The following is a 14495-nucleotide window of genomic DNA, read 5'->3' as shown; positions in this document are numbered from 1 at the left end:
TTAACTTCTGTCAAACCACCATATTGCTAGAGAAGTTTGCCGACCTCGTTCAGATGTGGAAGTAGACTAACTGTTAACATAAGTATTCCGTTGTTACCATTTGTAACATTTTTTTTAACAATTGGTGAACTTAAATTCCATCATTTGCAGATGGGGAGAACCTTGAACACATACTTCATGTACTTAGCAGTTCATTAAAACTGATAAAAACAAATCATATACAGTGTATGAAATTCATCAAGTAAAAAAAAGAAAGTAAAGCCAATAAGATGCATTTATATTAGACTTTATATTCTACATACTTGACAGCATCATGCTAATTCTCAACAATATCACAACTGATACTTAACAAGAAACAGCCATACAATTCAGTCTATGTAACCAAGGAAATGACCTTAAAGCAGGATGTCAAGGTCAAACTGACAAAACAAATATTTTTTCAATCTAATCAGTTTTTTGTTACATATCATCTTGAACAGTTGCAAGTCAGGACAATTAATGTGTGCTGCAGATTATTTAGGCATGCACTTCGTAATAACATCCATTTTTCATAACAAAATTAAAGTTATGATAACTATGTTCATGAACAAAAAATATATAAAGATATACCTTTGAGTCTTTGAGAAATGAAAGAAAATATGGTACATGTCAATTGCAATGCTGATAATCTTATTTTTAAAAAAATGAATATGTTTCAGTTTTAGAAAGAGCAAAATCTTCTCACACAATTCACACAACTTTCGCTCACACCTTCATTCAAAACTACGAGTAATGCCAACATTAGCACTGTAAAAAAAAGGAACACAGTGAAAAAAGTAACAACAAAATCTTTGTTCTGATATAGAATGAAAACTGTGAGATCATATGAAACAATGCATGAACAAAAATAATTTGGAATGCATCTACAGTCATAGCAAGATGAGCAATAGGAAAGATGGCGCTGTTTTACATGTATATATACTTTATTAGTTTCATATGTATGATTTGTTCTTCTAAAGTTAATTAAGACAACAAGGGTAAAATAAAATTTAAAATCAATACACTACATTCCATTTTATTTTTCAGAATGAAGACTTGTACTGTTTTTCATATCAAAAATGAAAGGCTGTATGCAGACTCCATCAATATACATCCATTAGAGTGTATAAATGACCATTTTTTGTTCAGTATATTATAGTGTGAAGCTACCATAAAGGAAGGGTCAAAGACATAAGAAAACAAAGCACTTAAGGGAAAAAAATACCCAGTAACCAATGTGTAAATAAAAAATATATATACATTGTTACTTTATATGTACAATAAATATAAATATTCTGACTTTGAAATATACATATATTACACGTCTGATTGCTATTGGTTGCTTTTAAAAGTGTAAGTAATTAACCAACTAATCAGTAATTAACAGAATCTGATTATAACTGATGATTTAGTGAATGAGAATGAAGGCTAAAGACAAGTAAGTGAAGCAATATAGTGTCCTTTTGGGAGAAAATAAAATGTAGCCAGAGTTTACAGGTTATATCCATTCTAGTTAAGAATCTTCAGTTCTAATTTAGTACACATTCTTTTCATCTTGATTTGGACAAATTTACAAACAAAACTAAAATTCAGACACTTTTAGATACTTTAAAAACAACAAAGGGAACCAAAATCCAAATAAAAGTAAAAACCATACAAAACACGGTTGGACAAATAGGAAAGCGCATATACATGTACATATTTATTTCTCAGGGGCCATACATACTCTATTTACAAAATTTACATTTTTACAGTGTCTAAGCTAGATAATATATATTTTACTCACTATATACAAGTATTTATATAATTAAATATTTACAACCAAGCAAAAGGAAACAGACTTGTTTGAAAATTGTTTAAAGTCTGAATTTAAATAAATCCAATAATGTATGCAAAAAAAGAAAAGTTTTGAGTCCCAAAAGTTTGTAATTTGCAACTTTTTCCCTAACAAACATTGATTTAAAACTATCATACATGTACATGTACTCACCAAGTTATAACGAAGATTAATAAATTTCCATCATCATCAGAGACTTAGATCATTTTATTTATTTTACTAGATTTCCTTCTTATAAAAAAAAGAGGATAATATTGTATATGATGTTTCATCTAAGATTAACATTATGATATACACTTTCTAACAAATGAAAAACTTTACCATTTCACCAATCTAGTATAACTTAACTACTGTGAAGAAAAATAAAGTTTCTTTGTCAAGATCATTGCAGTTTCATTTGAGGAATGCAAAATTAAAAAAATATTTCTTCCCCCAGAACAAAATGATAATATCACGCTGAAAACAGTACACACATAATAGACATGTGCCACCTCTCAACAAAACAATAAACAAAATATTGCACATAAGAGCTTTGTAAAGTTATCTAACAAAATTATCACTGATTCTTCTTGATCCTCCTTTGAGTACCAGTAATGGTAGATATATTTGGATATGATAAATAAAATATTTTTATTTAATGAAGATAACAAAAAAAGACAGCTGAATAAGAAAATCTCTATATGGAATATTTTCATAAGCCTCATTGATACACAGAGAAAATGTGGCCATGGAATTCAAACGTCTACATCTTACCCCCCTCCTTGAATCTATAAAACCCACTTCACACCAGCAATACACCATCTTGCATAAAAATCCTTCACGCTTTATCTAAATCTCCATTTTCAGCCCATGTCCAATAGATGAACATTCACTGCACCTGATCACATCTTTGAATGGACATGATGGTTTTTTCATGCGATTTTTCCCATGAAGAGAACACTATTTGGCTGTTGTGTTTAACACCCTAAATGGCTGTTATGAGAAATATCCTGATACAGAGCTGTTACCATTGGTACCATTTTTTATTCTTGTACTTCAACATCAGTGCTCTGGAGTCGGCAGCAAAATTCTCAGCATGTTCTCTCATTTGTTCTGAACGTTCTCCAAGCTCTCCCAATTTTTCACCTCTTTCAATGAAGTTCTACAGAAAAAAAAGGAACAAGATATCAAGAACATGTATTGCTATCTGCTTTTTTAACATTTAAAATATTTTATTCTTTTAGAAGTAGAATTTTAGGAATCTGAAATACAACATAGCTTGTTGGTATACTGAATTTCATTTTTAAAGTCAATATGTAAGTAATATCAAACAATAGGTATAGTGCCACAAGCTATTACATCAAAACAAGAGGCCCATGGGCCATAACGCTCACCTGAGTCACTTGACTCTGTTGCTCTGTTCTTCATCAGCAGATTTCTTTAATTTCCCTCTTTAATTTCATAAAAGTTTTGACTCCATTTTGTTGACAAAATCTAGCCCTAAGAGAGCTATGATTCAATCAAAGTTGAATCCACTCAACAATGGGATGCTTCGATATCAATACAATCAATATGGCCCTGCTGTTCTGGAGAAATTTATTTTTCTGTACACACAAGACACATGCATTATGTTAAGTTCCATCCTACCCCCAGGGGCCATGATTTGAACAAACTTAAATCTATCCAACCTGATGATGCTTCCATATAAATATGACTAATAATGTTCTTGAGCAGAAGTTTTTTCTCTTAGCTATCATGTATATATTCTTCAGGGGTCATGTCTTGAATATTTGAATATACTATACCTGGGTAAGCTTTCATATTACTATGACTAATCATGGCTTTGCTCTTCTTGAGGATTTTATTTTTGATGATATTCTTCCTTTATATTCCGTTGAAAAATGTTGATCTCCTTTTGTGGCCCCATCCTACCCCCAGGGGTCATGGCTTGAACAAATTTGAACCTGCACTACCCGAGGATGCTTCCATATTAATTTGACTAATCATGGCTTTACTCTTCTTGAGGATAAGATTTATAATGGTTTTTTTTTTTCAATATATTCCTATGTTAAAATTTTATTGCCCATTGTGGCCCCACCCTACCCCTGGGGACCATGATTTGAACAAGGTTGATTCTACACTATGTAATGAAACTTTCACCTAAGTTTCATCTTTTTTGGCCCAGTGGTTCTTGAGAAGGTTTTTAAAAGACACCATTAAATTTTCACCAAGTCTTTATCATCTCCCCTTGAAAGAAAGCATGGCCCTTCATTTGAACAAAGTTGAATCCCCTTCACCCAAGGATACTTTGTTGCAAGATTGGCTAAAAGTGGTTTTGGAGAAGATGAAAATGTGAAAAGTTAACAACAACAACCACATCAACACACATCGGACAAATTGTGTGATCAGAAAAGCTCACTTGAGTTTTGGCTCAGGCAAGCTAAAACACTGGCTACCTATAAGTACCAAAAAATATAAGTGCTAGTAACATGAGGTTTTTACCCTATGAGCTCTGGCTACTTCTGAATTGCCACTTGCAGCTTGGGATTGTACATACTGCATACCTCCCTTGCCCTGGAGCTTGGTAGCTAGACCTCGAGGTCCCTTACCACTGGCCTCACCAACTGTAAAACACAAAGTTATGTACACTGTTAATTGCTGCTCATCAATGAAAAACATTTTCCACATCTTCCACTAACAGACATTCTAACAGTCACAAGACTGATTATGATTAAGGACTATTTATACACTAAGAAGAAAAGTGTTTTATTGAACATCGACAGAATAATATTGTATAAAGTTATACACATTGAGTTTATACAGTCTGTTTTGAGCAAATGGCAGCAGCCATTTACCTCCAGAGAAAATGTTCAAAGGTAGCGAAGTACATGTATTGATGAACAGATATTAGTCAAATCAATTTAAATTGGCCTAATAAGATGTTAACAGGGAATTTCATCCCCTCTTACACAGCTCTTCTCTATCAAGTGTGGACTGTCCTGATCCAAACCAATTCTTGAAGAATCCTTGCTTTGGGGGTTCAGGTGTCTCACAAGGTTTAAATAATTCTCCCAGCATCTCATTCAAGTTATCACTGAAAATTTACCAAATTTACACGTTGACAAAAAATACATAGCTAAACTTATTAAGCAAAGCTAATAAATGCCTTAACAAATGATTAGAACCTGCTGTTCATATAAGCAGATCTTTTATCATATTTTTTAATTGCAAAAATATTTTTAAAATATATTTAATGATAAAATGATTTAAAGATTGAAGACCCCCCCCCCAAAAAAAAAAATCTGCACAGCATACCTCATATCAGCAGAGAATGTTATCTTTTGAATTTCTGTAGCTGAACAAAGGTAACTGGCATGGCCGTTCCTACTAAAACAAAACGTGCGAGCGATCCTGACATCATTCAGGGGTAGGAAATCAATGTCAAGGAGAGGCTTGAGACTCGGCAAGCTGAATGCCATGATTCGACCATTAGCCACATAGCATGCAAGACAAACTGAATCTGGAAAAAAAATGAGAAAATCTGTACATGCATGAAATTTAATTTTTTTCCAATACAGTCCAACCTCGTTATCTCAAACTCAAAGGGACCAAGATTAAACTTCGAGATAACAAAAGATTTGAGATAACGAGAGTAAAAACTCAAAGAAAAAAGTAGTTGGGACTGCAAAATCACTTCGCCATATCCCAGGTGTTCGAGATATTGATGTTTGAGATACCGTATGTGTGGAACCAAATACTGAAAATATTTACATAACTTCATTTTAAAAAATTTAATTAAGTACTCAATTTTGTGGGGGCTGGTATTTATCAATAATTCTTTGTGTATGTGTGAATTTCTGTGGTAAGTAGGGGATTTTTGCTAGTCGCGGAGAGATGCAGTTTAATATGCTTACAATTTACTGTTAAGCATAACAGTTGTTATTTACAATCAAATCTGAAAAACCTTCTAGTTAATGTGACCCAGTAAAAATTATAAACCTACCTCTAAGTGTAACTACATCAGCCCTGACTACAAATGAGGAGTCTGTTATCCTTGTCTTATAAGGACATTGTTGTGAAGGTAGTGAAATCACCTGTAAGAAAAATCAGTACATGTACAGTACAATTCGTTTTTTATCATACCGGTTTTATATCATACTTCTTTTTTTATCATAGATAGTTGAAACACAAAACCATTTCTTAATAATTCATTATAAGTTTCGTCTGTTATTATCATAGGTAAAAGTATACACTTCGCTTACTATAATAGAAAATTTTCGTCCGTAATATTTTTTTTCACACCTTTTCACTCTTGGGACAATCAACAAAACAAAAGATAACACCTATCTACACCTGTGGTTCATGCACTGTCGCTTGTCTATACACAATGGCTTGATTTTTCAGTTTGAAATTTGCCGATAGTGAAAGACCGGGGAGATTAGTCACACTTCAGTGCACTTACCTGAGCGATTTACATGAAGTCTGTTTATTTCATGAAGTACATGACAGACTAACACGAACTCTTATTTTTCATGATTTATTTTCTTCTTACGTTAATCCTGAATAGGAGGTTCGTAATGAATCGTTTCACCAAATGTGTTGAAACTAAATTTAGTGTCAGTATTAACCCAAACTTTCTTACGCTTGGTGTCAGGATCAATGTTCATAGTTAATTACATTTACAGAACTACCCAATTAAGAAATAATTAAGTGAAATTAGCTCTTTCATCAGTCTGTCCAAGCAGCTTTGAATTTATACGCTCATCAGTGTATCAATTAATTTTAATTGTACGACGACATTAAGTGTAAATAGGTAATTTTTTATGTCTACTTCGGATGAATAAATTTAAAGAAACAATGTGAATGCATGCTTTGTTGCTGTGTTAATTTATTTAATATGTGACCAAAAAAAAAAAAAAACTAGTAAACTAATTGTTCAGAGAACAATTAGAGGCCTTTCCACCTTTTTAAGTGTTTCCGTGTCATCTGAGCTGAAAAAAAAAGAAGAAAAATGCAAAAAATGAAAAGAAAAGAAAAAAAAATGCTCCTCCAGCTGGGCTCGAACTCAAAACCCTTGGATTGAAAGGCAGGTGCGCTAACCATTCGGCCACGCATTCCGATAACATACATCAGTTAATTGTTTAAGACTATAGAAGAAATGCAAGCGTATTTTTAGAATCGGTAGGGGAAGAAAGAAGTTCCGTAAAAGGAAATAGTTCCTGAACTTGCAAGCAGTATATAAAATAACAAGGGACGGGCTGCGTGAGAAAATGTTAACACTGTTCCCTAATGAAAATGTATTAATGGACTGTAGACCGATTCATCGATATTGTGAGCATGCTGAATTTTTTGTAAATAGCTTCGTTGTAAGCTGAAAAGATCGGGTTCGGATTTTAACATTTCTGACTGAATATCCTGAAATAAATATGAAACATTTAAATAAGCATTTCTTTGGGTTAAATTAAATATGTGTATCACAAATTAAACTCCCAACATGCATTTTTAGAAGGGAAAGACGACAATGAAAGCGAGAATTGTTTTAAATCTACCGAAAATCGCTATTTCTGGAAACTGATTAATTCTAAATAAAAATCAAATAAATTCCAAATGTAAAAGAAAGAGAGAATGCTTGGTATTAAAATGTCGTATCATATCAGGAGAATCGAATGCTGCTAACGACATCTGAAGAAATAGCCGATAAAAGGTTTAGATCATTTCTTCGTTCACCTGCACTTTAATTACAAACACAACAGAACTTGTAGTTTTTGCCGTGAAACTTCAAGGCTTCTATAAACTTATAGGACTCACCGTAAAACTCTCCAGAAACTTTCTCTGAGGTCTATACTACAATTGTACCAAATATGGTGTCGATCCGAGGTCTGGTTTGAATTTGACAGACATATTCTACGTTGTTTTTGATGTGATTTTTTTTTTTTTAAGAAGGGGGGGGGGGGGGAGGTTAATTATTTATTTTATGCCTGTTTTAAACTAAGAATTGTAACTACTTCCACATCCTTAAGCCTGATTGTGACCTTGGGTCAAGGTCAAAGGTCAAGGTCAAAGGTCAAGGTCATAAAAAAAAGAAAAAAAGAAGAAGAGAAATCTTTACTTTTCTATGTTTTTACCTGATACTGGAGCTGAATGCATGTCCTTACTTTTCCATTTGACCCAAGGTCAAGGTGAAAGGTCAAGGTCAAAGTTCAAGGTCATTTGGTAAATCGCCATATTTTACACATATATAAGGAATTTCTAATGTTTTTAAATGACCTTGACCTTTGACCTTGACCTATATTTCAAGGTCAAAGGTCGAACATGCCCATGCAGTTGATCCCATGTCTCTACGATACACCGTTTTAAGAAAAAGTTCATTAAATGTAAGCAGCGTAAACTTTCAGGGGCAGTAACTCATACAAGGGACCAAAGAATGCTTTCGCAATGATAGAATGAAGAGAGTACTAAATGAGTCGAAGACACTGATGAAGGTTTGGAATCTCTACGGTTTACGGTTTCGGAGGAGTAGCGATAACAAGGTTTTGTTGCAAAAGGAGTGACAACTTTTGAATGGGTCAAGCTCGGGGGACAAGAATGAAATCTTTGAAATAGTTTTAGAAGGACATATTATAGATGCAAAGATATTCAGTATATGTTGAAAGACAAAAGAGATATTAAAAAAGCTAATTTTCTCATATTTTGAATGACCTTGACCTTTGACCTCTATATAAATTTCAAGGTCAAAGGTTGAGATATCCAATGCCATTGGTCCCATGTCTCTACGATTAATCGTTTAAAAAAAAAAAATATTCGTAACCATCAAAAACTTTCAGGGGCAATAACTAATTAAAGGGGTTCATGCAACCTTTCGCACTGAAAAGATTGAAGAGTCTACTAAATTAGTCGAAGACATTAGTGAAGGTTTCGTATCTCTAAGGTTTAAGGTTTCGAAGGAGTAGCGATAACAAGCTTTCATTGCGAAAGGGGTTATAACTCCTTGAGGGGTCAAAGTTCATATACACAGGGTCAACTGCAAAAATCTTTTACGAAGTACATTCTTATGGACTATAAATCTTTTCGATAACTTATGAAACAAAAAATCATTCGGCGGAAAAATAATAATAATAATAATAACTAGGAGACTAATTGTTCAGAGAACAATTAGAGGCCTTTCCACCTTTCTAAGTGTTTCCGTGTCATTTGGGTTGAAAAAAAGAAGAAAAATGCAAAAAAAAAAAAAAAAAAAAAAAAAAATGGACCTCCAGCTGGGCTCGAACTCAAAACCCTTGGGTTGAAAAGCAGGTGCGCTAACCATTCGGCCACGCATTCCGATAACATACGTAAGTTAATTGTTTAAGACTATAGAAGAAATGCAAGCGTATTTTTAGAATCGGTAGGGGAAGAAAGAAGTTCCGTAAAAGGAAATAGTTCCTGAATTTGCAAGCAGTATATAAAATAATAAGGGACGGGCTGCGTGAGAAAACGTTAACACTGTTCCCTAATGAAAATGTATTAATGGACTGTAGCCTGATTCATCGATATTGTGAGCATGCTGATTTTTTTGTAAATAGCTTCGTTGTAAGCTTAAAAGATCGGGTTCGGATTTTAACATTTCTGACTGAATATCCTGAAATAAATATGAAACATTTAAATAAGCATTTCTTTGGGTTTAATTAAATATGTGTAGCCCAAATTTAATTCCCAACATGCATTTTTAGAAGGGAAACACGACAATGAAAGCGAGAATTGTTTTTAATATACCGAAAATCGCCATTTCTGGAAACTGATTAATTCTAAATAAAAATCAAATAAATTCCAAATGTAAAAGAAAGAGAGAATGCTTGGTATTAAAATGTCGTATCATATCAGGAGAATTAAATGCTACTAACGACATCTGAAGAAATAGCCGATAAAAGGTTTAGATCATTTCTTCGTTCACCTGCACTTAAATTTCAAACACAACAGAACTTGTAGTTTTTGCCGTGAAACTTCATGACCTCTATAAACTTACAAGACTCACCGTAAAACTCTCCAGAAAGTTTCTCTGAGGTCTGTACTACATTTGTACCAAATCTGGTGTCGATCCGAGGTCTGGTTTGAATTCTAGAGTAATATTCTACATTGTTGTTGATGGGATTTTTTTTTTTTTTTTAAGAAAGGGGGGGGGGGGTGAATTATTTATTTTATGCCTCTTTCAAACTAAGAATTGTAACTACTTCCACATCCTTAAGCCTTATTGTGACCTTTGAGAAGTGGTCAAAGGTCAAGGTCAAGGTCATTCAAAAAAAAAAAAAAAAAAAAAAAAAAAACAAGAAATCTTTACTTTCTGTATTTTTACCTGATACTGGAGCTGGATGCATATCCTAACTTTTCTATTTGACCCAATGTCAAGGTCAAAGGTCAAGGTCAAAGTTCAAGGTCATTTGGCGAATTGCTATATTTTACACATATATAAGGGATTTTTTTATGTTTTTTAATGACCTTGACCTTTGACCTTGACCTATATTTCAAGTCAAAGGTCAAATATGCCGATGCAGTTGGTCCCATGTCTCTAGGATACACCGTTTTAAAAATAAGTTCATTAAATGTAAGTAGCGTAAACTTTCAGGGGCAGTAACTCATACAAGGGACCAAAGAATGCTTTCGCAATGATAGAATGAAGAGAGTACTAAATGAGTGGAAGACACTGATGAAGGTTTGGAATCTCTACGGTTTACGGTTTCGGAGGAGTAGTGATAACAAGGTTTTGTTGCAAAAGGGGTGACAACTTTTGAATGGGTCAAGCTCAGGGGACAAGAATGAAATCTTTGAAATAGTTTTAGAAGGACATATTATAGGTGCAAAGATAATCAGTATATGTTGAAAGACAAAAGAGATATTAAAAAAGCTAATTTTCTCATGTTTTGAATGACCTTGACCTTTGACCTTCACAAAAATTTCAAGGTCAGAGGTCACAAAATCTAATGCAGTTGGTCCCATGTCCTTACCACTTATCGTTTAGAGAATTTTGTCATTATTCGTAAACATCAAAAACTCTCAGGGGCAGTAATTTATTAAAGGGCTCGACAAATCTTTTCGCAATGAAAAGATTGAAAAGTCCTCTCAAGTAGTCGAAAACATTGGTGAAGGTTCTGTATCTCTACGGTTTATGGTTTCGAAGGAGTAGCGATAACAGGCTATTCTTGCGAAAGGGGCAATAACTTCGTAAGAGGTCATGGGTCAAACTCGGGGGGTCGTTTTTCGAAATAACTTTTAATGTCCAGTATCATGAACTATAAAGTTTTTCGATAAGTCTTGCGGTTTCAAAAGTCCGGGAAGAAAAAGAAGAAGAATAATAATAATAATAATAAACATAAGCATTTCAAGAGGTCTTTCCACAGAAAGGTGGAAAGACCTAATAAACAGAACAATTTCAATAGGTCTTTCCACAGAAAGGTGGAAAGACCTAAATACGAAACGAAACATTGGTATTTGAATTGCCCATAAATTAAAAATGAAAGTAGATCAAAATAAACAAGATGGATGCCAAGGGATCTAGAAGATTGAGTTTGAAGAGTATTAAGCTTTATTTAAGTGAATTTATTCATAATAAAAAGTTGAAACAGTAAGTAAATATTGTGAAATGATGTGTTAGTTAACTTGTATTTCAAATTAACCTAAAAAATGGAAATTATATGTAACGTAACATGTATACACCCAATAATTTACACAAACATCGTATCATGTCAAACGTCCGACATGAATTTCAGCCAACTATGGTTATTATAAAAGTTGCTTATTATAAAGTTTTGGCCTGACAAATAAACTATGATAATAAACGAATTGTACTGTACTTAAAATCTACTGATGTCACTGGTATCAATTCATTTATTAGACAATCATTTCAAAGCTAAATATTAATACAGCATACTAAATACATATATCTTAAACTTGATTTTCTTAGGTCATGCAGAACATCAACCAACCAAACCCACCCTCAGCCCTACCAACCCCAACCCTGGGAAAAAAGGCAAAGCAGTCAATGTGACAGCAAATCAGGTTTCCTTCGATATGAACAGTTCTAGTACAGTGTGGTATTTCTTACAAAAATTATACAAACTTATTATTCTGAAAACTGCAGGAGTTGACACCCAGCAATATTGACGTACCCTATATGAACATATTTTGCATAAAATTGATTTATAGGTTCAACAACTGGTTTTTTTTTCTGCATTAATGATCAAAAATGAAACATGCACATCTCTGAAACATGCACAATTGATCTGCAAAATAAAAACTTCGTATCTTGAAAGCTGTAGTAGGAGTTATCTGAAAAAATGGTGTGCCCTATCAGCAATATGTATTTACATAATATTAACCAAGTTTAACGACTGGTATTTTTCAAATTATCAAAATTCAAGTACCATGCACATCTCTGATACATGTACAATTGATCTCCAAAACAAAAACATCCTACATGTATCTTGAAAACTGTAGGAGGAGACAAATGATGCACCCTTCTGACAGCTGACTTCTGGCCTGTCATTTGCACCATTTAAATAACTGGATTTTTCAATTGTGATTTAGTCAAACCAAACAAGGGACCGATGGGATACAAAGACAACATGCAAGAATCTTTTCTGGCCCAGTGTCTTTTAAATCAACCAAACCATTTTCACAATTTAATTATCTCTCCTTGAAAAAGGGTTTAGCTTTTCATTTAAAAAAGCTGGAATCTACTTCAACCAAGTGTGCTTTGTAGGAAGTTGGTTAAATTGGCCTGGAGAAGTTGAAAATGTGAACAATTTAAACACACAAGGTAGATGACAGATAGATAAGGGAAACTTTTATTAACAGAGCAGCTGTATGCAGCCTTTGGTTCACATGAGTTAAAAAAAACACAACCTACCCTTGCTTGTTTTTCTGAGCATATCACAACAAACTGTTTGTCACCATTGATTTCTGTTGATGAAGTTGGAGAGATTTTTGGTTTTTGAGACACCGTGTTTTGCCCTGGAATGGAAAAATATGAATATTAACACAGTATACAAAACCCTTGTTTTATTCTTTCTATAAATGAAAACATTCAGAGTCACCCCATAAAACCTCATAAAGAGCTTTCTTTGAACCAAATATTATCCACATCTGTTGATAAAGTCAACCAACTTTCTTTCAACTGACTGCATGTGTAAACAAGTAAACATAAAATGCTTGAAAACTTGTTGTCTCAATAAAATAACTACATAAAGCATGTAAAATGTGTATTCTATTACACTATCATTCAATGTACTTGTGCACATAGCTGCAAACAAAAGTTGTCTTTTTGGCACTCTCTTCCTTCAGAGGATAGAAACAAGCGAGTTCAATGTCCTACACATTCTATACTGAATGAACAAAAACAGGTGAGATAAAACTTACTGAAAGCTTTCTTCTCTTTCTCCTTGTCTGGGTTGTCCCGCCACTGGTCAGACATACTAGGTATTAGCACCCCATAACAATCAAGGAAAGACATAGTGAGTATTGCTCCTTTTAATCTAAACATTGTACCTAAAATAAAATCAGATGACACATTGATTTTTTAACATGATACTCAAGATGCTGGTTTATCTTTCTAGAATTAAAGCAAATCCATTTTGGATTCAGAATAACACTCAATGCAGTTTGTATCTAAGATGTCCATAAAAAAAGAAAAAGCATCAAAATGTTCAAAGCATACGAAATCACTTTGCAAGGATTGAATACAATGGTAGTAAAGATTTTTGCTTCACAAAATAATTTTGAAATCTGCACCAAATATGAGGTATATATCTGCAATGTGACTCTAGATGAAACAGTGCAATTGCCTGGTACAATTTCATTAAATTAAAAATGCTGTAATTACAGATTGGGTAAACATTCATTTGCTATTTCACTCAATCACATTGCCAACAGAAACACTTCTGTCTCTCCAAGACCATGAAAAGACGTAACACAGTACATACCACTGGGAGACACAATGACAGGCTGGTCCAACCGCTGCTGTCCTGGGGGAGGTAGATTCAGTACTATCACAATCACAGACCCTAAACTGGTTCCCACCCAAAGACAGGGACACGTGAAGCTATCTGTGACAAAAAAAAAAATAATCAGACATTAGATGCCATTGACGTATGGAATGATTTGTATATATAAAAGTATTATTGATATGGATCAAACTTTGATCTCAACTTCAGTATCTCATTCCAATCTAATGTATACATTTTCCTCTTTGCTGTCAAGGACTTGTTTGGTTAATGATTTATCAACACTACTGTCCTTCTTAAACAATTTTTTTTATTGGAAAGGGGAGGGGGGATAACATATAAAATGAACACCTTTAATAAGCACTATACCTGTTTTTCCTGTATAGGAATCTGAGAACACTAATGATTGGATGGCTTCCTTAGACACGTTGTCGAGGCTGGACATACTAGAACTACGTGATCGCGAGAAGGACGCCGTGTCATTCTTATCTGAAAGTTAATATCAATCGATGCTGAACAGTACAGGCATAATAATGTTATCAAATAAATGAAATCTTGTAAAATACTATCAGAATTCCTTGACATTTCATATCAATAATAACATGTTGCACTTTAAACGAATTTTACATTAACAATAACTTTTGATAAATCATTAAATAAGCATTAATAGCATAAGTGTACATGTAACG

General features: G+C 33.5%; 1 protein-coding gene across 1 annotated transcript in view; it reads right to left on the bottom strand.

Annotated features, from left to right (window-relative positions):
• Window positions 1–255: 255 nt before the first annotated feature.
• Window positions 256–14495, bottom strand: part of LOC133204095 (syntaxin-binding protein 5-like) — a 59612-nt gene continuing 45372 nt past the window's right edge. The window contains exons 20-28 of the mRNA XM_061339856.1: window positions 14176–14295; window positions 13786–13908; window positions 13223–13351; window positions 12714–12817; window positions 5838–5928; window positions 5150–5354; window positions 4804–4928; window positions 4337–4458; window positions 256–2996 (exon numbers count right to left, since the gene is read on the bottom strand). Coding sequence (XP_061195840.1) covers window positions 2859–2996; window positions 4337–4458; window positions 4804–4928; window positions 5150–5354; window positions 5838–5928; window positions 12714–12817; window positions 13223–13351; window positions 13786–13908; window positions 14176–14295 — 1157 coding nt within the window. The 3' untranslated portion in view covers window positions 256–2858. The remainder of the gene's footprint in view (window positions 2997–4336; window positions 4459–4803; window positions 4929–5149; window positions 5355–5837; window positions 5929–12713; window positions 12818–13222; window positions 13352–13785; window positions 13909–14175; window positions 14296–14495) is intronic.

This window comes from Saccostrea echinata, unplaced genomic scaffold (assembly GCF_033153115.1).
Source record: "Saccostrea echinata isolate AGI-Se365-2 ecotype Australia unplaced genomic scaffold, CSIRO_AGI_Sech_v1 ptg000052l, whole genome shotgun sequence".
Lineage (NCBI taxonomy): Eukaryota > Metazoa > Mollusca > Bivalvia > Ostreida > Ostreidae > Saccostrea > Saccostrea echinata.
Note: the sequence above shows the minus strand (reverse complement) of the source record. Positions and strands in the feature narration are given on the sequence as shown.